A 21,507-nucleotide genomic window follows, 5' to 3' on the forward strand; every position below is an offset into this window, starting at 1 on the left:
GAAGGAGATGAAGGCATTTTAGCTGAAGACCCAGCGACAGTGTGGTCTGTTGACGATGATGATGATGATGATGATGATGATGATGGGGACAAAAAAAGGACACCAACTTGAGAAAATGTGGAGACGGCGGTATTCGAGTATGAACGGGGCAGATCCGCATCTGTGGCTGGATTAAGAGCTGATGATGATGACGATGTTGATGATGCTGATAACGGTGGGGCATGTGACAAATATCCTAAGGGCACCAAATCCGCTTGTGTCGGTGTGCCAGCCGTGTTACGGATACTGGCAGTGACTGATGAATGATGAGAAGGCTTGACTGGGAGTGTTATATCAGTAACAGATGCAGCCGTGGGGTAGCCGACATCAATCATTGTCTGTAGGGGCTCATAATTGCCAGCATTAGATGCAGAGGCTACGGAGGGGGCTAGTGAAGGCGTCGCGGAGTGGGAGAGCGCCGATGGGGAAGCATGTAATCCTGACATTGGCCAAGCTGATGGAGTGTTCTTCTCAGTGGCTCTTTGTGTTCCTGGCATGTTTTCATGATATGTAACAAACAGCTCAGGCCCGTTTGGTTGAACCGAATACAGTTCGCTGGTGTTTGCCGTTGCTTCTGCCGAACGCAGGGGATAAAAGCTGGACGTGCGTTCGTTCAGTGCTGGACGTTCCGGCGTCAGTGTGTCGGCTGGCATTTGGAAACTGGAGGTATCAGACGTGGTAGATTTATATCCTGCTTCTGAGGAAAGGCCCTGAAAAAATATAGTTTCAGCACTTTCTCTTTTCTCATACGGGGTTCGTTCGCTGCTGTAGCTGAAGGTACTGCTATCCATACCAATGCTGGTTTGACTGTTCTCAGAAGTTGGTCTGGCTGCAGAGGATGTGAAGGCCATGGTTGTTTGAATGTCAAAATGTAACTTATTCCCACTGACGCGGGAAAATGGTCCCTGTGAGTGAGAATGATGAATTGTCATCAGAGGTTGAAGGATTTCTGACCGGGCGAAAAGGGAAAACAGCTCATCATAGCGACGTGTCGCAGTAGTGTCTTTGCGAGAAAGGCGTTCGAGGTGCGCCAATGCCACTTCAAAAGTGCCTGCGGGTAACGGGGTACTTGCGGGGGATCCTTGGACGGAGCCCACAGGGCTTCTTTTCAGCGTCATAAAATGTTCAGTAATGTTGAAAGCGGGGAGCAGTGATGTGTGCTGCAGCAGTGACGGAACGTCTGTCTTGTGTAATGTAATGTCTGTGGTTGCTGCAGAGCTCCCGTGTAGGGCAGGGGAAGGATAATCTGAGCGCTTGACAGTGTTTTTCTGAAAGATATCAGCGGGCCCGTTCAACTGTGTCACGTTATCATCAGAATCCAGTGAAAGCGCACGCTCCGCTGGACTGGAGCCATGCCTAGTTGAGTGCATATGAAAACCGTGATCCGTCTCCTCTGTTTTTGTAATATGAGCAGCGATTTCGTTTAAAGATGCAACTGTCGGTTCGGCTCCACGGGACGCCACAGTAGATCTTGTTACATAATATGGTGTCTGTGAGGTGGTCATCTGTTTCAAAAGCAAGGATTTGGCTTCATCAAAGGTAGCAGCTTCACTATTGTCAGGTTGGACAGAGACATCTTCAGCGTTGTCGTCGTATGTTTGCTGGCTTGATTGGGAGGGGGATGAGTCAGTAGCCTGAGAGGGGTTTGGGAGAATTTTGTGCACAGCATGAGAGGTCATGACCTTTGCTGGTTTCACTGATAAAGAACTGGAAAGAGACATACTTCTATCTGCGGTAAGCATCCGTTTCAAAGTTACCCCTCCACTTTCCTGGGGAGAGCCTGCCTTTGAGCTGAATTCAGGTGTATTTGTATTTGTGCGTGATAAATGTAGTGATTCTGATAGAGTGGATGATGTCACTGTCCCAGAGGGGAAATGCAAATTTGAACCACTGGTCCACTCAGCTCTTATCCGCATAAGTGAATATGAGCTATTGTGGTGCATTTGAGCAGAGGCAGAGTAGTGTTCTGCTTCTGCCATCCCTCGCTGGCTGTTATTCATAGCGAGAACTGAAACTTTAGGGCTAGCATGGCCTGCCTCTTTCTCTAAATCACCAAGATAGGATGCGTGCTGCTGCACAGATGCCATGCCAAGGGGGACAGTCGTTAGTTTGGCAACTGCAATTTTAGGGAGAGGTGAGATATATTGCAGCATGGTCCCCGGGGACTGGAAGGAAGCTGTGAAATGTGTCACTGGGGTTTTTAATGCTGTGGCTCGTGATATACTTGGCATTACAGAATGCGAATGTGCCAGGGACCAGGCCACAGTCCCACTGCTACTGGCTGCTACTGTCTTGTCATTTTTCCCCTCGCGTAGTGTTCCCGTCACACTCTCTCTTGTGACATGACTACCTGATACCAAATAGCCCTTAGGACGACTAGACAGCTGTGCTGATGTAGGAGTTTGTAAAATCCCCCACTGGCTTTGATCAGTTTGAACCCTTTGATCATGCATAGTGGGAACTAAAGTGCGTGCATCCCCATTACTTGTGGAGATGGAGTTCATACCTCTCTGGGTTTCTGTCGGTCTGTCTGAAAATGTCAAAGGGAATTGTCTGTGGCTTAATGTGGAGAACGATGAGTCTGCGCCCTGTGCTGGTGTCTTCATCATGTTTGTGCTGGCGCCTGCATTATGTTTTACAGTGCCCATGTGTGCTTCGCTCACTCGGCTGGAATTATTCAGCGGTGAGTAAAACGAGTGTGCTGTCTTTTTATTGCTTCTTTTTGCATCGGTGGGATTTCCACTGTTCGCCCGTTCAGTGTAAGCGGTGTCAGATAGAGACGCTGACACTCTGGCGGGTCCACTTGAAACGGACATCGAATCAGCAGCCGAACTAACGGCGGACAGTGCAGATGTCGAGCCTGCTGTCCAGTCACGAGGTCCCAACGGTGCTAATGCTGCAGTTTGTGTCCGTGGGAGTGGCTTGGACAGAGTCCAATGGTCATTAAATGAGGCAGCAGTTGTAATCTGTTCAAAGGAAAATGATGCTGCTGCCCCTGTAGCTGATGATGATGATGATGATGATGATGATGATGATGATGATGATGATGATGTGCGACTCCAATGTTCACCTATGAAGGACACAGGAGATGCACTGTAAAAAGATGATGCCGTGTTAATGGCCTGAGGCTTTGAGATGAGACGGTCAACCAGACCTGGGCTGGTGGTGGACGGGTTCCTGTTGGTCTCCACAGAGGCGGATGAGGAGGAGGAAAGAGACAGCTCTGACCCTGGGGTGAAAGCATCTGAAGGCCATTGGCTGGTGGTGTGGTTCCTGTCCCCGGTGACAGCTGGCGAGGAGGCGGCTCCGGTTTGGATAGGATTGGGCGGAGGATGTTGGCCGGTTCCCGACAGGAAGGTTAGAATGGAGGAGAAGGCGGGCTCCTCTCTCCTCGGCGACACGCCCCCCTCGGATACAGAGCTGCCATCTGAGTGGATCGGTAAAAGAGGCCCTGCCTCCGCCGCTGGCAGGTCGGCCAGTGGACGAGCAGGAGCGGCCGAGACGGTAGAGTTACTGCTTGGTACAGAGGAGGAGCCAGAGGCATCGTAGGCGGTTTCATCTGTTAACAGATCAGCAGAAAAGAAAATGTCCATATTAGCTTCAAAACCACTAAGACAGAGCTGTGCCAATTAATTTCAAAGTCTGAGTAATCGTTTGAAATTCTCTTTCATGTGGCTCAAAGCTAATAAATTATTTCTTCGGACAAAGAGAAGAGCAATCACAAGTGTTGTGGTCCATAAGACACTTTTAATCTGCCTGAATTGATGCTCCCTCCCAGTAAGGGCAGACAGAGTGAAAAATATGCCCGTCTAAGCAGTCTGCCTGTAGCTCCATGCATAATGACTCAAGTCAATGTAATGACAGATGAGGTTTCTATGCATAATATGAACCATTTGACATTTTATAATCCATCCGGTTTTTTTTCAGCCAAAATGACGAAATAGGAATGCCAGGTTGAAAAGTGATTACGTATTGCTGAAAAATGCTATGTTGTTAAAATATTCAAATAGGCCATTTCAAATCTTTCACAATTTCTCCAAGATTTTTCAAGATGTCAAAAAGAAAGCAAGATGTCAAAACAAGCTTACAACGCACTGTGTTGTAATGTGCTTTTGAATAGCCGAAGCTTAAAATGCTTAAACTGAATTTGATGCAACATTAAACTGAATTTGATGCAACATTAAGTATTTTTGCTGGGGACCCCCTGGAACCCCCTCCAGAACCCCTAGGGGTCGCCGCTGGACCCCACTTTGAGAACCACAGGTGTACAAGAGTCGGGCCGAGTGTTTTGTTGCCAGTGTAACAGAGTAGCTCAGTCTGAATCCTATCTCCCCTGCAGGGCCAAGAGGTATCCCCTCTTACTAGCGGCGGAGAAATTGGGCTCCCACACGGACGGGAGACCCGGGTTTGAATCTCGGGTGCCTGGAATATCCCGCCTATCATTTACCTGCTATAGTCTGTGAAAGAAAACTATCAAAAGTAATTACAATGTGAAACAGGTCTGTAGTGCACTGCGCAAATTCCTTAAAGATGGAGTGCCACACTTTTTTTTTTTTTTCCAGTTTTTCATGTGTCTATGAGGTGACAGTACTTCATTAGACACCCTGGGGTCGTTTTTATGTGCAATGATGTATTCCCTTTGTATTTAGGGCTTCTTCCTGGAGGGTGAACCCTTGACAGTCAAACGTGCCAATGAATAAAACAGTAATATAGTGACATCACATTATCAGCCCCTCCCCTAACCCCTCCCCCTTTATCATACAACTACAGCTGTGGGTGCGGCTTAAGTTCAGGTGGATCACCACCCATCACCACCCACCAGGCAAACCAGGCATACTTAATGAACTGGTGGGGGTGCCCACATAAAAACGACATTTTAACAAATACTGTACACTTTTTTGAAAATAATCTTCCTCCTTATATAACAGTAAGACCTGATTGTTTTAGGGTGGAAAAAATCACGGCACTCCATCTTTAAGTCAGTGAGGCAAGAGGGCCATTTTTCAAAGTTGAACAAACAGAATTATTCAAGAGATGGTGGCTGGATGCACACGTATAGAAACAATAACCTACGACAAATAAACACAATAACCTTTCAAACATAGATAAAAGAATGGTGTTTGTCTTCTTGTGGCATCTTTAATGGCAGAGAAGAAAAGAGAGGGTGGGAGAGAGAGAGAGAGCATGACTGATTATGTGGTGTGTAATGCTCTGTCGTACAGCGGCGTCACGCAACAAAAATAGATTTACAAGCTCATAACAAGTCGCATCCATAACCTTGTGAGTATATAAATCGACCTTTCGGCACGCAACACTGTCGTGATACGACAAAGTATGACTCAGGCCTTAAAGAGCGGCTCTTAATTCCTCCATTCCCATCACGTCCGTCCCTCTGCACATCCCCAACACATCCATCTGGGGCTTCATTTAGAAAGATTTGCAACCCTCTCACATCTCCCACAGCCTCTGTGTGTGTCCCTCAAGCTGAGGCGCATCCAATAAATATTCAGAGAGATAAAAGCACATCTTTGAGAGCTCAGTTAAACTTTGTATATATGGAACATAGCCTACTGTGAAGTTGTTCACACAACGTTCACCTAACTTTGCTACTACAGGGGAAAACATGCATACTGTATGTACATATATGATACTCTTTTTACTCTTTGTTTGCTCTTTTTTGCACTCTCTTGCACTCTTGCTGTTTGGTGTTATCTATGCTGCTGCATTGTCTGAACTCTGACTTTGACTCTTATGTACCTTTCCCCAAATGTAACAATACACCCCTGAACAGTAACAACCTTGAACAAACAGCATGGAGGAAGTGAAAGAAGACTGAACTACAGCCGCAAGCTCCGAAATGTAGAAGCAAAGGCAGATGAAGTGAAGGAGCGCTAAGACGGTGAAGTGCGCCGGTGAAGCGACAATGTTGAAGTTGCCCCTTCAATCAACTGTGTGGGATGGCACAGCTGATATGCATACAATACAACGGAATTCTATACAATACAAGTGGGCACACACATAGGCACACACACCTGGCACATACAGTACATTAAACTATATATCAAACCGTAACAAAAATATAACAAATAGACCATAGCCGTAACAAACAATGACTGAATGACATAAACCTTTTGCCTCATTATGAGCACATCGACAAGTGGTACTGATTTTAGAGCCCCATGGTTTAGTTATTTGTGTCATAAATCAATTAATTTAGTCAGAATAAATAGGTTGAGACTGAATTTTGTATCCAAAAAAGAATATCGAAGGCTCCCTTTTTAGGATTTAAGAAAATGGGGTACTGTAGTCCACACCTCACCTGCACTAGGACTCGATCATAGTACATCCATGCCATGGGCTAATCGTGCTGCTTTCACATAAACATGCACTTCCCCAAAATTAAAGTTAAAGTCACAGGGCTCTATTTTGGTCAGTGCTAAACCCCTTATCCCTGAACTTTTTTTTACTATTTTGAAAAACATATTCAAATTGTTCAACTAGCCGATCTACATCAACACTTTGTGAGCTTGCTATTTGAACTATATTTTAAAAAAATAGTAAAAGAAAAGAAAGGTTAATGGATAAGGGGTTTAGCAGTAGCACTGACAAAAATAGGACCCACAGTGCCAAAAAATAGCATAACGTAAGGAATGAGAAAGAATGAGGGAAAACTGCTAATTACAGACTTGTCCCAGAGGGAAGGAGAGCTTGTTAATAGTTTAGGACTGCTGAACGCTAATACCGGTATGCTATTGCTTGCAGTCAGGACAGGCTTGCTTGCTGATTTTAGCATAATTTGCATAATAGCTCTACACACAGCAATGCATAAACAAAGGCCAATGCCCTGCAGGGTCAAACAAATAAACAAGTCTACATCCCATGGCCTGGATGGAGTTACGCTGTGAATAGTGAATATTGGTTGTCAGACACCTGTTTGTTTTAGCAGTTTTAATAAATATATCTATGATTTCTCACAAACAAGTTTTTGTTTCTTTAAATTAGAATTCAAGTTTGAGTCAATAACAGCTACTGGCATCTTTTCACTGATATTTTAGAAAAGCCTATAGAACGTGCCCACTGCACATCATTTAATGGCGATGGTGGCCCTCATCCATTGAGAGAAGTGTTATTTAGATTCTTGTCAAATTGTCCAGCTGCAGGCTAGTTGCCGTTTTCTGGGTTCACTACTGTATGTTTTCATGTTCTTTTAATCATTATCGTTTTCTTTTTGAGCCACTACATTATGTTTTATCCTAAAATGTGACAAACTGCAATCTGTATGCTTATTAGTGAGCCGACCTCCTTTCACATCATGCACAGCTAAGCTGAGTTAATTGTTTTTTTTTTTCTAGAGCTGGGAAAGCCCCCAGAGACTGATTTGTACAGGGTCCAGAAATGTGTGCTACAAGCCTACACTACACCCTTCATTATTTCTTTTGTTTAGGAAAAGAGCTGCCCAGGAACCATTTTCAGCTACACTAAAAAGCACAACGTGGCTTCTGGGTTGCAAAACATCTCTGTTTTGGTGTCACTTTTAACCATTAATGTCTCCACCAGGCCGAAGGCATGGGGAGAGAGTATGTTTTGCACCGTGTGTGTGTGTGTGTGTGTGTGTTTGAGAACCACTTCTGTCAGAAGTTGTCATTTGATTGGTCGTGCCCCAGACCAATCCAATGCGCACAAGGGTGAAAGGAGTCCCAAGCGACCTTCCCCAACCCTAACTAACTTTAAAGGACCACTTCACCACATTTCAAGATCTCTTCATATAATTGGTCCTCACTAATGTTTCTAGTAGTTAGGCAGATATTTTTTAATCGTGAGAACGATGGCTTCCATTTTAGCATTGCAACTTTTCAGGAATAGAGAGCCTGCAGTTTCTATTAGCTTGGATTCCCCACTGGTGGACGGATTTCTGAACTGCCCACAGTTCAGGTCGCTCCAGGGTTATATCACTTGGTTTTATTGCTTTACCATGATACTTACAAATTGTACCATTTTTTAGAGTCGACTGTTATGTGAAAACCAAGGTGGTGTCAAGTTTTTTCTCAATGATGAATCACATTGATTTAATTGCTTCCTTCATCCAGTCCTGTTCTGGCGAAAGGTGGGACTTTAAGGACCACTTCAATACTTTTCATCTTCATATAATAGGTCCTCACTAATAATCATGAAAAGATTGTGCAATTTTTTTAAATCTGTTCATAGGAAGGCTGTGGGCAGTTCAGAAACCGTCTTCCAGTGACATCATCGATGGGGAATACAAGTTAAAATAAACTGCAGGCTTTCTAGTCCTGAAAAGTTGCAATGCGAAAATGGAAGCCATCGTTCTCACGATAATGAAAATCTAAGTTTTTTGTAAAGAAATCTTGTTTAAAAAAAAATCTGCCTAATGATGATGTCACTGGAAGGCGGTTTCTAAACTGCCCACAGCCGTCCTATGAGACACAGACTGAGTAGAAAACATTGTGCAATTTTTTCATGATTATTAGTGAGGACCTATTATATGAAGCTCCGATCACCATTAATTAAGTAAAGATTGTGAGTACTTTTTCCACCACTGCTGCAAGGTCATCAAAATGATAGAGAACTTCATGCAGAGTGTCTGGGTTGCACAGGACGTGGGCTACTCTGACATGGAGGTGTGGGATCCACCTGCAGTTTGCCCACCTGCTCTGCAAGAACTAAGCATATGGGAAAGTTAGAACTATAAGGGTAGACAGCAGGTATCCCGAATGCTTGCCTTAAAACACGCTCGCGCTCGTTTTTATTTTTTCTTTCCCACCGACCTCACGCCGACCGGTCGGGGACTCGGCGGGGCTGTTTTGTTTGTTTGTTTTACTGAGAATAAGGTTATAAATAATTTAGGGTTAGAAACAGGGTTTAGTTTAGGAATAGGATTAGGTTTTGGCACTGTTTTACTGAGGTTAAGGTTTGGAATAAGAAGCCTGGATTCCAGCCTGATTTGCTGTGTTCCGTGGATTTGTAATTGTCACTTTGCAAAGTGACAATTACAAATCCACAGGCTGGAACCCAGGCTAAGGAATGGTAAAAAAAATGGTACTGTAGGTTACGTTTAGGAATACCAGGCTGAGCAGTTCCGCCGGCTGTAGGCCTACGCCAGGGCTGACTGTGTTTTGAGGCGAGCTTTCCAGTATTCAGACAGCAAGGTGAATGCAGAAGTTAGAGAGAGAGAGAGAGAGAGAGAGAGAGAGAGAGAGAGAGAGAGAGAGAGAGAGAGAATAGAAAGAGCGGGTAAGGAGGGCTTTGATGAAGCGGAAACATAATAAGAAGAAGCCAAGACAAAAATCATTGGACCTTGAACGTCGGGCAAAATGATTGGGCTGGAAGTAATATTAGGCAGACAAACTGTAGAGTTGTTATCTGAAGAAGAAACAATTTACCTCAAGATTTTTGATTTCCCAATCTGGCGGAGGTATGCATGTATGCATTTCAGCAGATTGTGTCATGCTAAATGAGCTCAGGTGTCTCAGGTCAACCGTGTCGAGCGTCAGCGTTACCCGCCTAGAGCAGCTGGCTTTTGGAATAGCATGAGTCATAGTTTAATAGATGACTTGTTTGTGAGTGCAGGGGAAATGCCCCGCTGGTCAAGGGAGACACTATATGCTTCTGGTCTCCTGCCAGGGCTATTATGTTACATTTAACCCTGTTTTTTGATCATTCGATTCTGTTGAGTGTCCCTAAAACAAACTCTGCGCTTGGTTTGTCATTCTTTTAAATCTGCTGCGGCCAGAGAATGGAATGACGACAAAAGTGTCAAACTGGCTACTTTTATCGGCTTGGTGAGGCACTACAGGTGAATAGGGTAAATAGTTAACTAATAGCTATCACAATAAAACTTCTCCAGTTGATTACTCACACTAAGACTAAGCATTTTTGTATTACAACTTTTCTGAAATGATATGTTTAAATATGCAAATTAGGCATGATATGCCCTAATTTGCGCCAATTTGCATATTTCTTGACATATTAGAGACAAAGGAAATTTGGATTTTAGATATCTCTATAATTATCACTCCATAAATCAGAAAATACTGTCAACATGCATAAAAAAAACATTTTCGCCATGTTTTTAGGAATGAAATGTGCTGTAAATCAGGATATGAATGATCATTCATCATTCATCATCGTATTTTAAAATTCCAAAACCTTTTTTTTTAAGCCACTATTTTGAGACAAAATATCTCATCCAATTTGTGGCAACAACATATCATGCCATATATCATTGGAAAGGTCTGGACCTCGAGCTGACTGTGGTTTGTACCAGCAACCAATCATGAAAGTCTATGAGGGTGGATTTTTACCCAGCAAAACGAGCTGTCATTGGCTAAAATAAACTACTAAAATAAACATCTAAATGTGAATTTTGAATGTTTATTTTGCATTAGTTTGAAAGAAAACATGTTAGTTTGAAAGAAAACAATGTCATGCCATGTCTCGCCTTAGCATCTATTATGGACAATCTCAAAGATATACGATCTCTGCAGTAATGCGTGGTTTATATTTTCTATATTATTTTAAAATTTTCATTTGATTGTGCTACAAACCTCTGCTTCTCTGTTACCATCGTCCTCAGTCTGGTCCTAAATTGAAAATCCTAAAATAAGCAGACATTTTGCGAAAACAAAAACAATTGAGTATAAAACAATTTTGTCTGCAGAGAACTTCTTCGGTTTCATCAAGCTAGAAATTCTTTTGACTTCTTCTGCAGCATGGTGCTCGGTTTAGGGTGTGTCTAAAGCATAAGATGCTTTATAAACACCCTAAACCGAGCACCATTATGTCTGGCAGCATGCAGGAGTGTAGCCCAGGGAGAGCTAGCTGTGTTATTCTCAGTAAAGTACTTTTACTTAAGTACTGTACTTAATTACAATTTTGAGGTATTTGTACTTTACTTGAGTATTTCCAACATCCAATACTTACTTCTACTACACTACAACTCAGATCCAAATATTGTACTTTTACTCCACTATATTTACTTGAGAGCTTTAGTTACTATAGTTACTTTGTACATTTGGAATATTAATACAACACATACATTACCCACTTCAGCCCTATGGCCATTTGAAAATAACAGATCTACAAGCTCACAAAGCATGGCGATGCAACGCATTGTGAACTTGTAGATCTGCTATTTTCAAAATATTTGTATACATTTGAAAACTTGAAACATTCTGCACAATGAGTACTTTTTACTTGTGGTACATTTTGATGCCAATACTTTTGCCAATACTAGTGTACTTTGAATTCCGTACTTTTTACCTGTAACAGAGTATTTCTATATTGCAGTGAGTACTTTTCCCCACCTCTGGTGGTATATGGTGTCTGGCAGCATGCAGTGCATGAGCCCAGGGAGAGCTAGCTGTGTTATTCTTGCTTTGTCCTGAAAGCCACTGCAGCCTTGAATAAGCCATTTAGGACTGAGGCCAGTTTTCTGAAAAACCTATGTTTATATGTCAGTGGTTCTCAAACCCTTTCATGTCAAGGACCCACAGAATGATATGAATTTGGCAACAGGGAGTTCTCTGTTCCAGGGACCCCCAGAAGCAAAGATTTGAGTTAAAAAAATAAAAAGGTTGCTGTGAAAGAATATATCTTCAAAGATTTGCGCCTCACATTTTCACTTCTCAAAAATAGCGCATCTACAAGCTCGTAGCGCGGCACTCGGTGCAGCTAAAGAATAGAATAATAGTTAAAGTGATTCAAAGCTAAAGCGACATGCAGATGCGTTCCCGACCTAAATGAGATAACAGTCCTCATTTACATACTGCAGCCAGCGCTGTGCTGTCTGTGACTGAGCCAATAGAACAACGCTACACTGCTGGGGCTCCAGATGCTCTGCTCACATCATTCACACAGCTTTTCCTCTTTGCTTTGAGTTGTTTGGGGTCGTTGGGGACTCGGTTCCCTTAAGTGCAGAAAAAATGATAAGAAATATTTAGAATTTAGGTGCAGCGGGAATGGAAACTTGGGAATATATTGAAACTGATTCGCAAGAAGCGAACCAAATGACTCTACAGATCAGATTGTGTGTGTGTGTGTGTGTGTGTGTGTGTGTGTGTGTGTGTGTGCGTGCGTGCGTCCCTGCGTGCGTGTACGTGTAGTGGTGCTCGTGCCAGAGAATTGCTGAGGTGACAACGTGGTGGAGAGGAACCCAGCACTGTGCTTCTGTTGTTCTGCAGGTGCACACACACACACACACACACACACACACACACACACACACACACACACACACACACACACACACACACACACACACACACACACACACACACACACACACATTTCGATTTCTTTATTTGAATCCACAAATTACAATTAATTTTACAAGGAAACAAATATAACAGGGTTGACAGTTCATGTTCACTTAAGGATGCACATGGCACCTCCTTCTCCACACAGACAAACTGCCTATAACAGACGAGACAGAACATATTTGGCAAGTTGTTTGGCTTTGCTTTTTGTCATGCCAGCTATTCTTAGGCCACTCATGGTCAGTTTATGCACATGGCCCAGGCTTCCGAATATCAGTATGGCAAATCTACAGCGATACCCCAAGTTTGTTATGCTTCCAAGTAATGGTTGATACTTAGAATATTTATCTTGGAATGCCTGGTCCATGTACAAATCTCTCACACACACACACACACACACACACACACACACACACACACACACACACACACACACACACACACACACACACACACACACACACACACACACACACACACACACACACACACACACACACACACACACACACACACACACACACACACACACACACACACACACACACACACACACACACACACACACACACACACACATTTGTGACTTATTTTAATGAATAAACGCTAGGTTTTTTTAATCAATCTGTACGGTGGAGTATGTTAATCTACAGTATAAATGCACCATGTCTCTGCCTGTGTGTACGGCTGTAATGCACGTAACTCGAGAACCGTTCGCCCCACCGACTTCAAATTCGACACACGCGTTCCACAGCCCCACAGGGCCCGGTGTCGACTCGGTCGGACCCACGGTTGTCCTGAACCGCCACAAAAGGACTCTGCCCGGGCTCTGGACAGGGCCCACACTCCATCTTTGGGAATGGGTACTCTGACACGGGTACAACGGGTATTGCATAGCCAGCTGGGGCATGGATCTCCAACTTCCATCGTTACTGACTCTGTGATCTACAGTCGGGCAGCGGTCTAGTACAAAATAACTAGTACACTTAGTACAACTGCAGTGGTTGGTGGTGGTCTCCCTATAGACCGATTCAGAAACAGGACTCATGGTAGGCGGAGACGACATATCTGCGGTTTCCCCGCACCTCCTTCTACTACAGTGAATGGAAAAGTGAATGATGTTAGTCTGCCTTTTTACTAACACTAACATTACAAAGATGCCCAGAACATCAGGATGGACCCGTGTAGTTTATGGCTTCTCCAACAATAGTGGCAACATTAAAAAAAAGGGGAATGTCAAAATATCTACCGCGGTGGCTGAGACCACAGCCATATAGTAATGGTTGAGACAAAGCAGTGAAAGGTCCTGAAAGATACATAACGTCAGCCTTACCCAATACCCAATCGTTCTGTTTTAGGAACACATGGCTGCTGTACTTTATACCTAGTATATAGTAGTAAGCATTAAAGTGGGGAAACCACAGATATGTCGTCTCCGCCTACAGGAAATACGTTGCCTGCGACCATGAGACCCGTTTCTGAATCGTTCTATTCTTCCATTGAGAAATGTCAACCACACCTACTGGTTGACAATGTAAATAAAGTTATTTGAAGCAGACGGCACACTGGATTGAATAGTAGATGTGCCCCCATCTTTATTGAGACATGGACATCTCCATCGGGAGACCACATCAAACTTTGGGATTGTATAGGTTAAACTATTCATTCATTATTCACACTTCATTCATGTCCTGACTCCTTCATGAGCCATTTGATAGCCTTTATTCTATTCTTATTATTTGTTTGTCTCATAGCATCAACCTGCCCAGGGAAACCACATGAAGCTATTTCTGAACACATCTGCACAAATAACACACCAATGGCATATAATGGCTTGTTTTTGTTGTGTACATGCTCATTGATCTTATTTAGAATCAGACAGATTCCAACAGCGCTCTCTTTGACTTTGATGAAGTGATACAGGCAACAAATTCCAGGGAAGAAACGGGGCACTACATGGAAGACGCTGCCAGAAACCTAATATACAGTATCTCTCTCTCCTTCTACACATGCAGTATCTCTCTCTCCCTCTCACTATCTCTCTTTGCTGATCTGCCATCCTATCAGCTATTCGCTTTAGCAACAAGGTCCTTCATCTCGTTCAGCTCAGCCTTGCCATGTCATCACAGTGACGTCTGCCCCGACAACATTCCAGGCTGCTGTGTAGCCATAATCCCACACTGTCAGACTATAATGTAGTGTCTCATCACTTCAGAAGCAATCCCCCCACCCCACTGCCCCTGTCCTCATGGTTAGGGGTCTTTGAGTTGAGTCGTCTATTGCACCAAAACAAACAGTTGGTCGCTACAGCTACAGTATAGTGTAGATACGGTCTGAACACAAACATATTAAGGGCTCCATTTCCGTTCGATCATTCTAAATACACTGTTTGGGGACATGGGTAAGGGGTGTTCCCCCACTAAAGTTGGTATTTTACACTTACACTTGCTACACACTCTAGTATCATTGGAACACGCAACATGGCAGCAGCGTTGCGGTACAAAGGCACAAATTAAATCCGAAATGTGGAGATGGCAGAAAATCCACCAAGGACAGCGATCCTAGAATCCAATTTATGGAGGCTTGAAAATCCTCCTTTCAACTGCTTTGCACTGTGACAGTGGTAAGTATTCCAAAATGGAACTCAAATTAAAGTCCCCAAAGTTATCTCTACGTAATTGCCTTTAGGCAACACCTTGTTAACTAAGTAATAAACTATGCCATTAGTCCACACTCATTAAATGCTGTCCTCTAATTGGCCACAATTGATTGTAAAAGCCTGTTCACTTTCAGGGCGCTGACATGGGTGTAAGTGTTTGGGCTCAATATTGATCAAAGCATTTTCACAAACTAGCCTACCTTTAAGTGTCTATTTCACAACAGAGCTAATGCTTAGGCTGCGAGTAGCTAGGCCAGGGGTGCCCATCCCATGCCCACTTTTTTTACTTGAGAGCTACTTTAAAAATGACCGGCTCAACAAGATCTATACCCACCATTATTATACCATTGCAGGAAACAGTTAAACATTTACCTGAGGGGGCTTTGGAATAGCGACACTGGTTGTTACATATAAGACAAACACACTTTTGTATAACACATTTTGTAATGCTACTCACTCTTGAAAAGAAAGTAGGAATATTGCATTGTGGGTTTGAGCTGACAGGCCCTTTTTGAAGTCAGTCAATCAAGTCACCTTAATTCAAGTGTCAGATACCAAAAATAGTTTAGGTTTTTATATTTTAATTACATATGAGTTAGGGGACTGTCATGTGATCACCTGCACAAGTTACAACCTTAGTGATCTATACTGGTAGCCTTTTTGGCACTGCTGAGCTAGCCTATGAGTACAAATACAGTCTTATGCTAGACTGTATTATGCTAGGTTCAATCTGGCACTGGCAGCTGCCAGTTACAAAGTGATGCAGCATATCTGTGTTTTTTTTGTTGTTTTTTTTACAACTAGTCGATCTACATCGACACTTTGTTAGCTTGTAGATTACGTGAACTATTTTCAAAATATAAAAAAATTGCTTCATAGTACTGGCGGCAGAGCCTGGCCTCTCCTACTATATAATAATTGTGTAGTGTCCAAGCCCCTATGCTTGAACACTGGTTAACTGACGGCAAGGAGGTTGTCAAAACGTTGTCCGTTGAGTTAATACAATATATTTATTTACGCCGTTGTCCTATACTTCAGCACAATAAATACAATAAATAAACGGTCAAACAATACACATACTCAGACCTACAGCTCCAAGAGCACAGTTGAAAACTGTGTGCCTCTGCCAATCAGCAACACCTGTGCTCAATCAGGGACTAGGCTTAAATACCCTGGGCAACCATGGCAACGCCCATGCCCTGCTGTGATGTCATCAATATATATACACACCATTTAAAATCAGTAGACATCGTATGGCTCTTACAAATTGTATTGCAATAAGAACTTTGAAAACGGGTACAATGGGTACTCCAATAATGGTGTAAAATGAGTTTAGCATAATGCAATGGGCATGCATTCGCACCGGGCATCATTCCCAACAGGCAGCCGGGAATCGTTGGTGTAGTACATTTAATGCTAGTATAATCTGATGCTTGAAGCAGTATACAGTAAGTCAATATTTACATTACAAGGTGAGTGTGCCTATAACAGTACGCACAAAACCAAGCCATGGAAATACAACAAGAGTATTTCCTCCATATCTTCAAAGTATGATCGAACCCTACAAACCCTAGCCTGGGAAAATCCCTCCCCCCTCGCCAGATGTTCATTCTGCCCCTCCCGCGTGCTCATATCAGCCAACGCAGGGAAGCTGGAAGAGCATTCACTAACAACACTCCACATGTCCCAAACTCTTCTCCCTTCTGGCTCCAAAACTGGTGGTCACTCAGACTCGCTCCAGGCAACGCGATTGGTCTAGAACAGGGGTTCTCAACGTTTTTGGCCGGGGATCCCCGGAAATGCTTTGGCCGTGTCTCGCCTTTTATTTATGTACTGTATATGTTGAAACAGTGAGAAAATATTCTGTTAGAGTATAACACTGTGAGTGCTATATAAAGAACAAGGCGTGAGTTTCCTTTGGGATATATGCAGTGTACTATTCATTCAACCATGCCGCACAGAAAAGCATCATTTTCACAACAAAACTTTTCATCTTCTCCCTTCCCTGTCCCTATCTCTCGCTCGTCTCCCCTCTCCCCTCCCGTCACCACTAGAAAGTGGAACAGTCTTCAGTCTTACATTAATAATGACTTCATAATATGATTGTTAATTTAAGGTAAGAGTCAAGAGATCAGATAGTGCTGCCATAAGACAACAGATAACAATGCCACGTGCTGTAAATACTAAATAGTTAATTGCCAGCGTATGACGATACTACATGAATAAATTAAGCATTACTGAGAAGGTCACAGTGAAGCCTGATATATATTTCTTCATATGATGCCGCCATGGGACGGAAATTGCCGATCTATAAACTCACAGAGCTTTGTGTCCGTGACCCGTTGTGAACTTATTGATCTGCTATTTGCGGATCGTGACACCATCGTACAATGGTGCATAAAATTAGACACGTGTTTTGCACCCCTAAAACAGAGGCACAAGGAACGGCTGAGAGAAGTGACAGGAAGAGACAGAAAGACAGATTGATAGACCAGCCGAGAGCGAGAGAGGAAAAGGCGTGAAAGATCTTGAGCACATGATCTACCTCCTCCTAGGATGGTGCATACCAGAGCAGGCAGGGGACAAATGGAGGAGTTCAGTGGCACGCTGGGGCAGGGACTGGGGCATGGCCTGGGGGGGCTGGGATGGTACGCTGGGGCAGGGACTGGGGCATGGCCTGGGGGGGCTGGGATGGTACGCTGCTGAACGATGACAGCTTGGGGTCCGGCAGTGAGAGACTTTATTTGATCAGTATTAAACGCTATGGGTGACAAATGGAGGGATGTTTACATGGATCTAGATGGACTCTAGAACATGAAGGTCATAACCTCCTGTTGTTCATAGATTTATCTGTGGTGTGTACAGTAGCTCTATGCGTACGTGCTAGCGCATTGACTGCAGAGTTAGTGAAAGAAACTCTAGGATGAAATGAAGATGTTTACTTGAATAAATATGTATTGTAACGACCCTGCGAAAGACCCGGCCGTAACTTGCTCCTTCAAGGGAGCTAGCTCTCTTGGCGTGGCTTGTTGCTTTCCTTGTCTACTGAGTTGGAGCAAAACGTTACAGTATATACTGCCAGCACTATTTACTGTAGCCGGCCAAGCAAGTATCTATCTGTATCTGCCCGCAGCCCTGTGCTGACCTATTGATTGTTGCTATGCAGGATCAGCCCATAGGTGAGGACCTGTCATCCCATACAACACCCCAGAGAGCCATGCAATATAGTGCACTGCAGTACACCGTCAAAACATTTCACTCAGGACTAATTCAGAGCGTACAGTATAACCAAATGGACTATTCTGACATGCCCGGAGGAGTAGAAACGGTGGGGTTCATCATGTGGTTATAATTAGGGGTGTAACGATAAATTTTTGTTTTTTATATATATCTTTTTATCCCACGATTTTGTAAACCATTTTTCACCCCTGTATCAATCATCTAATGTGATCCTGGGCTCTACACACCCTCCACCAACCTAGTCCCCATATATGGGGACTTGGGGAGAGCAACGGACTTGAACTCATGCTTCCTTCATGCCTGAGTGTCCAAGTTGCTCCTTTACACCTGACAGGGGGGAGTTTCCCTGGTTGGACGTAGCGCGTGGAAGGAACACGTTATTCCAACCAGTTCCTTTCCCCTCCATCAGGCGCCCCGGCTGGCCAGGGGGAGGCAGTTTAGTGACCAGGATTGTAACGATACATTTTAACAGCGATACAATATGTATCACGATACATGGTTGACGATGCGATACATGGACGATATTGGTTCATTATGGCGATACGATACGATTCAATGATTTGAAATCGATACAGTAACTAAAATACATTGACATTATTTTAAACTAAGTCATTAAACCCCTCTTTTTCTTTTTTCTTCTAAAAATTGCTAAATACCACGCACAAAAATGTAGTATTGATACAATCGATAATTTGCTTAGCATTGCTAAACGATACGATACCATACAAAATCAATGTTGCTGTTTTCATTTCGATATATTTCCATTCTTGAAATTAAAATCGATTTTTCGATGCAGTTACTATATCGTTACACCCCTATTTATTCGCCCCACACCACTTCCCTGGCTCCCAATATTATCAAACATACAGTAGCACCCCCACACATCAATATTATCAAACATAGCACCCCCACACATCAAAGGATGCTTCAAAAGGTCAAAGACTCTCCCCATCTACCAATCCATGCAGACATATTCAACCCACCCACTGCTCGACTCCCATCGAGACGACCAGTTTGGAGGAACCCCCCATCAGCTGACTTCACCATCAAATCAGCTTGGAAAAGGGAATGGGAGTCCAATGAGGTCCCAAACAAACACCTGGTGTCAGACCCCAACCAACAGGTCCCTGGTACCACCCTCCCAAGGAGACAGTGGTCTACGCTCAATAGATTCAGAACTGGACATGACCCCTGCTTGGCCAGCCTTCACAAATGGGGCAGTAGCCCAAGCCCACTGTGTGTGTGTGGTGAGGAGCAAACTATGGAGCACATCATGATAGAAGTGTGTCCTCTCCAAAGACTGGAAGGAGGATTAATCACCCTCCATACAGCAGACCAGGAGGCAACCGCTTGGCTTAAGGACTTTGCATTCGCTAAATAAATAAACCCCTAGTTATAATGCTACTAGGGAAGAGCTGTAATTGTATGTCATGTATGTCTGTATTATGTATTTTCTTATATACTTTTTTTTCTTTCATTTTCCATTTCTGCTACAATGCATGAGGAACCAGTACAAAATAATTGCACCGGTGTATACTTAGTACACAAGATGTAACAATGAAGACACCTTGAACCTGGAACATTATGGAGTTCAATCACATATTATACTGTAGTTGCAATGCATTACAGTATGTGACCCAGAGATGACATATACCGTAAGACATATCAGAGTTGAGAAGAAGGAAGGAGGGAGGAGAACGGTAGTAATTCACATTCAGGTCATATAGCAGCATGACACACAAATACTTGAGTGCAAGTTTGTCCAATCTGTACAGCAGAATAAAGCAGTGGTTCTCAAACTTGTTCATATCAAGAAGGACCGCCAAATTGATATGCATTTGGCCACAGACCGCCATTTTGATAAGATGTTGTGCCGGCATGGACCCCCATAAGAAATCTGTCAACACACGTTGTGAGCGTTGTGGGTGGGTGATATGTGTATTTTGTGAAAAATTGAAAAATAAAAAAACACGTTGTGAGCTTGTAGATCGGCTATTTTCGAATAGCCGATCTAGAACCTGTAGAACCTCCGGTGGTCCCCGGAACACACTTTGACAGCGAGTGGTACTGTATACTATAAAGTACAACAATAAGTGGACAGACAGTTTAAAGCAATAGAGCCAGATAGCATATGAAACATGGAATCTTATTTATTATATTGGAATCCTATTAAAATTGGCTAATGGGAGCAGTCCACTGGTCACGTCACTATGACTCTAAGGGCCGATTCATACTCATATTTTACCACTGTTTCACGTTTGAATTAAATGCAATGCAAACAGCACGGTCTAAATAAATACATGTACGCATTAATTAAACAGCCAGACAGCCAGCCAGCCAGACAGACAGACAGACAGACAGACAGACAGACAGACAGACAGACAGACAGACAGACAGACAGACAGACAGGTGATATAGGACGAAGAGGCAAATCTAAACGTCTCGTTGGATTACCATACTTTGCAACCACTCCTATAGAACCAGCAATGTCCGTCCATCCCTATGTCTGTCTGTCTGTCTGTCTGTCTGTCTGTCTGTCTGTCTGTCTGTCTGTCTGTCTGTCTGTCTGTATGTTCAGGGTACCAACAGTGGGCGGTGTTGCACCACTCACTTCAGACAGGTCTGATTTTATTAGTACAGCCATCAGAGACTGAAAAAGTATACATGAAATGTTTATATGTGACCTTGAAAGTAATTAAACTCTAGCTAAATCAAATTATTTAGCTAGAGTTTCTATTCTTTTTAGAACAGTTGCAATCCCACTGTCACAAAATGACTTGCTCAGGGTGGGATCTCTGTCGGTTCTCTGCTCTACATGTAAAGTGTCAACTCATGAGAAATGACATTTTAATAAAATTGAATTGAATTGAATTGAATTGAATTGAATTGAATTGAATTGAATTGAATTGAATTGAATTGAATTGAATTGAATTGAATCGGGAGGTTCCCAGGCCCAAATCTGAGAACCAGTTTCTAGGCACTGGCCATGGTCTAAAACAGTGGTTTTCAACCAGTGGTCCTTGAGGGGGTTCAAGGTGGTCCCCAGCTAAATGATGGAGAGTTGGTAACCAAATGGACCCTTATAGACCTTTAACTCTTGCGAGTGTATAATGAAACCAAATGGACCCGTTACATTATTGTTAAACATCTGCATTACTTAAAGATGGAGTGCCAGTGTATTTTTCCAGTTTTTCATGCGTCTATGAGGGGACAGTACTTCATTAGACACCCTGGAGTCGTTTTTATGTGCAATGGTGGATTAAATTTGTATTTAGGGTTTCTTCCTGTAGGCTG

At 43.2% G+C, this 21,507-nt stretch overlaps 1 protein-coding gene across 1 annotated transcript in view; it reads right to left on the bottom strand.

Moving 5' to 3' along the window:
- The window catches only part of LOC308320339 (UPF0606 protein KIAA1549L-like), a gene marked incomplete at both ends in the record, with an annotated part of 62,637 nt that extends 61,747 nt beyond the window's left edge, over window positions 1–890 (bottom strand). Inside the window, one exon of the mRNA XM_080770661.1 lies at window positions 790–890. Within this exon, the coding sequence (XP_080626787.1) occupies window positions 790–890 (101 nt within the window). The remainder of the gene's footprint in view (window positions 1–789) is intronic.
- Between the last annotated feature and the right edge of the window lie 20,617 nt (window positions 891–21,507).

Source organism: Protomyctophum bolini (assembly GCF_963924005.1).
Source record: "Protomyctophum bolini genome assembly, chromosome: 1".
Lineage (NCBI taxonomy): Eukaryota > Metazoa > Chordata > Actinopteri > Myctophiformes > Myctophidae > Protomyctophum > Protomyctophum bolini.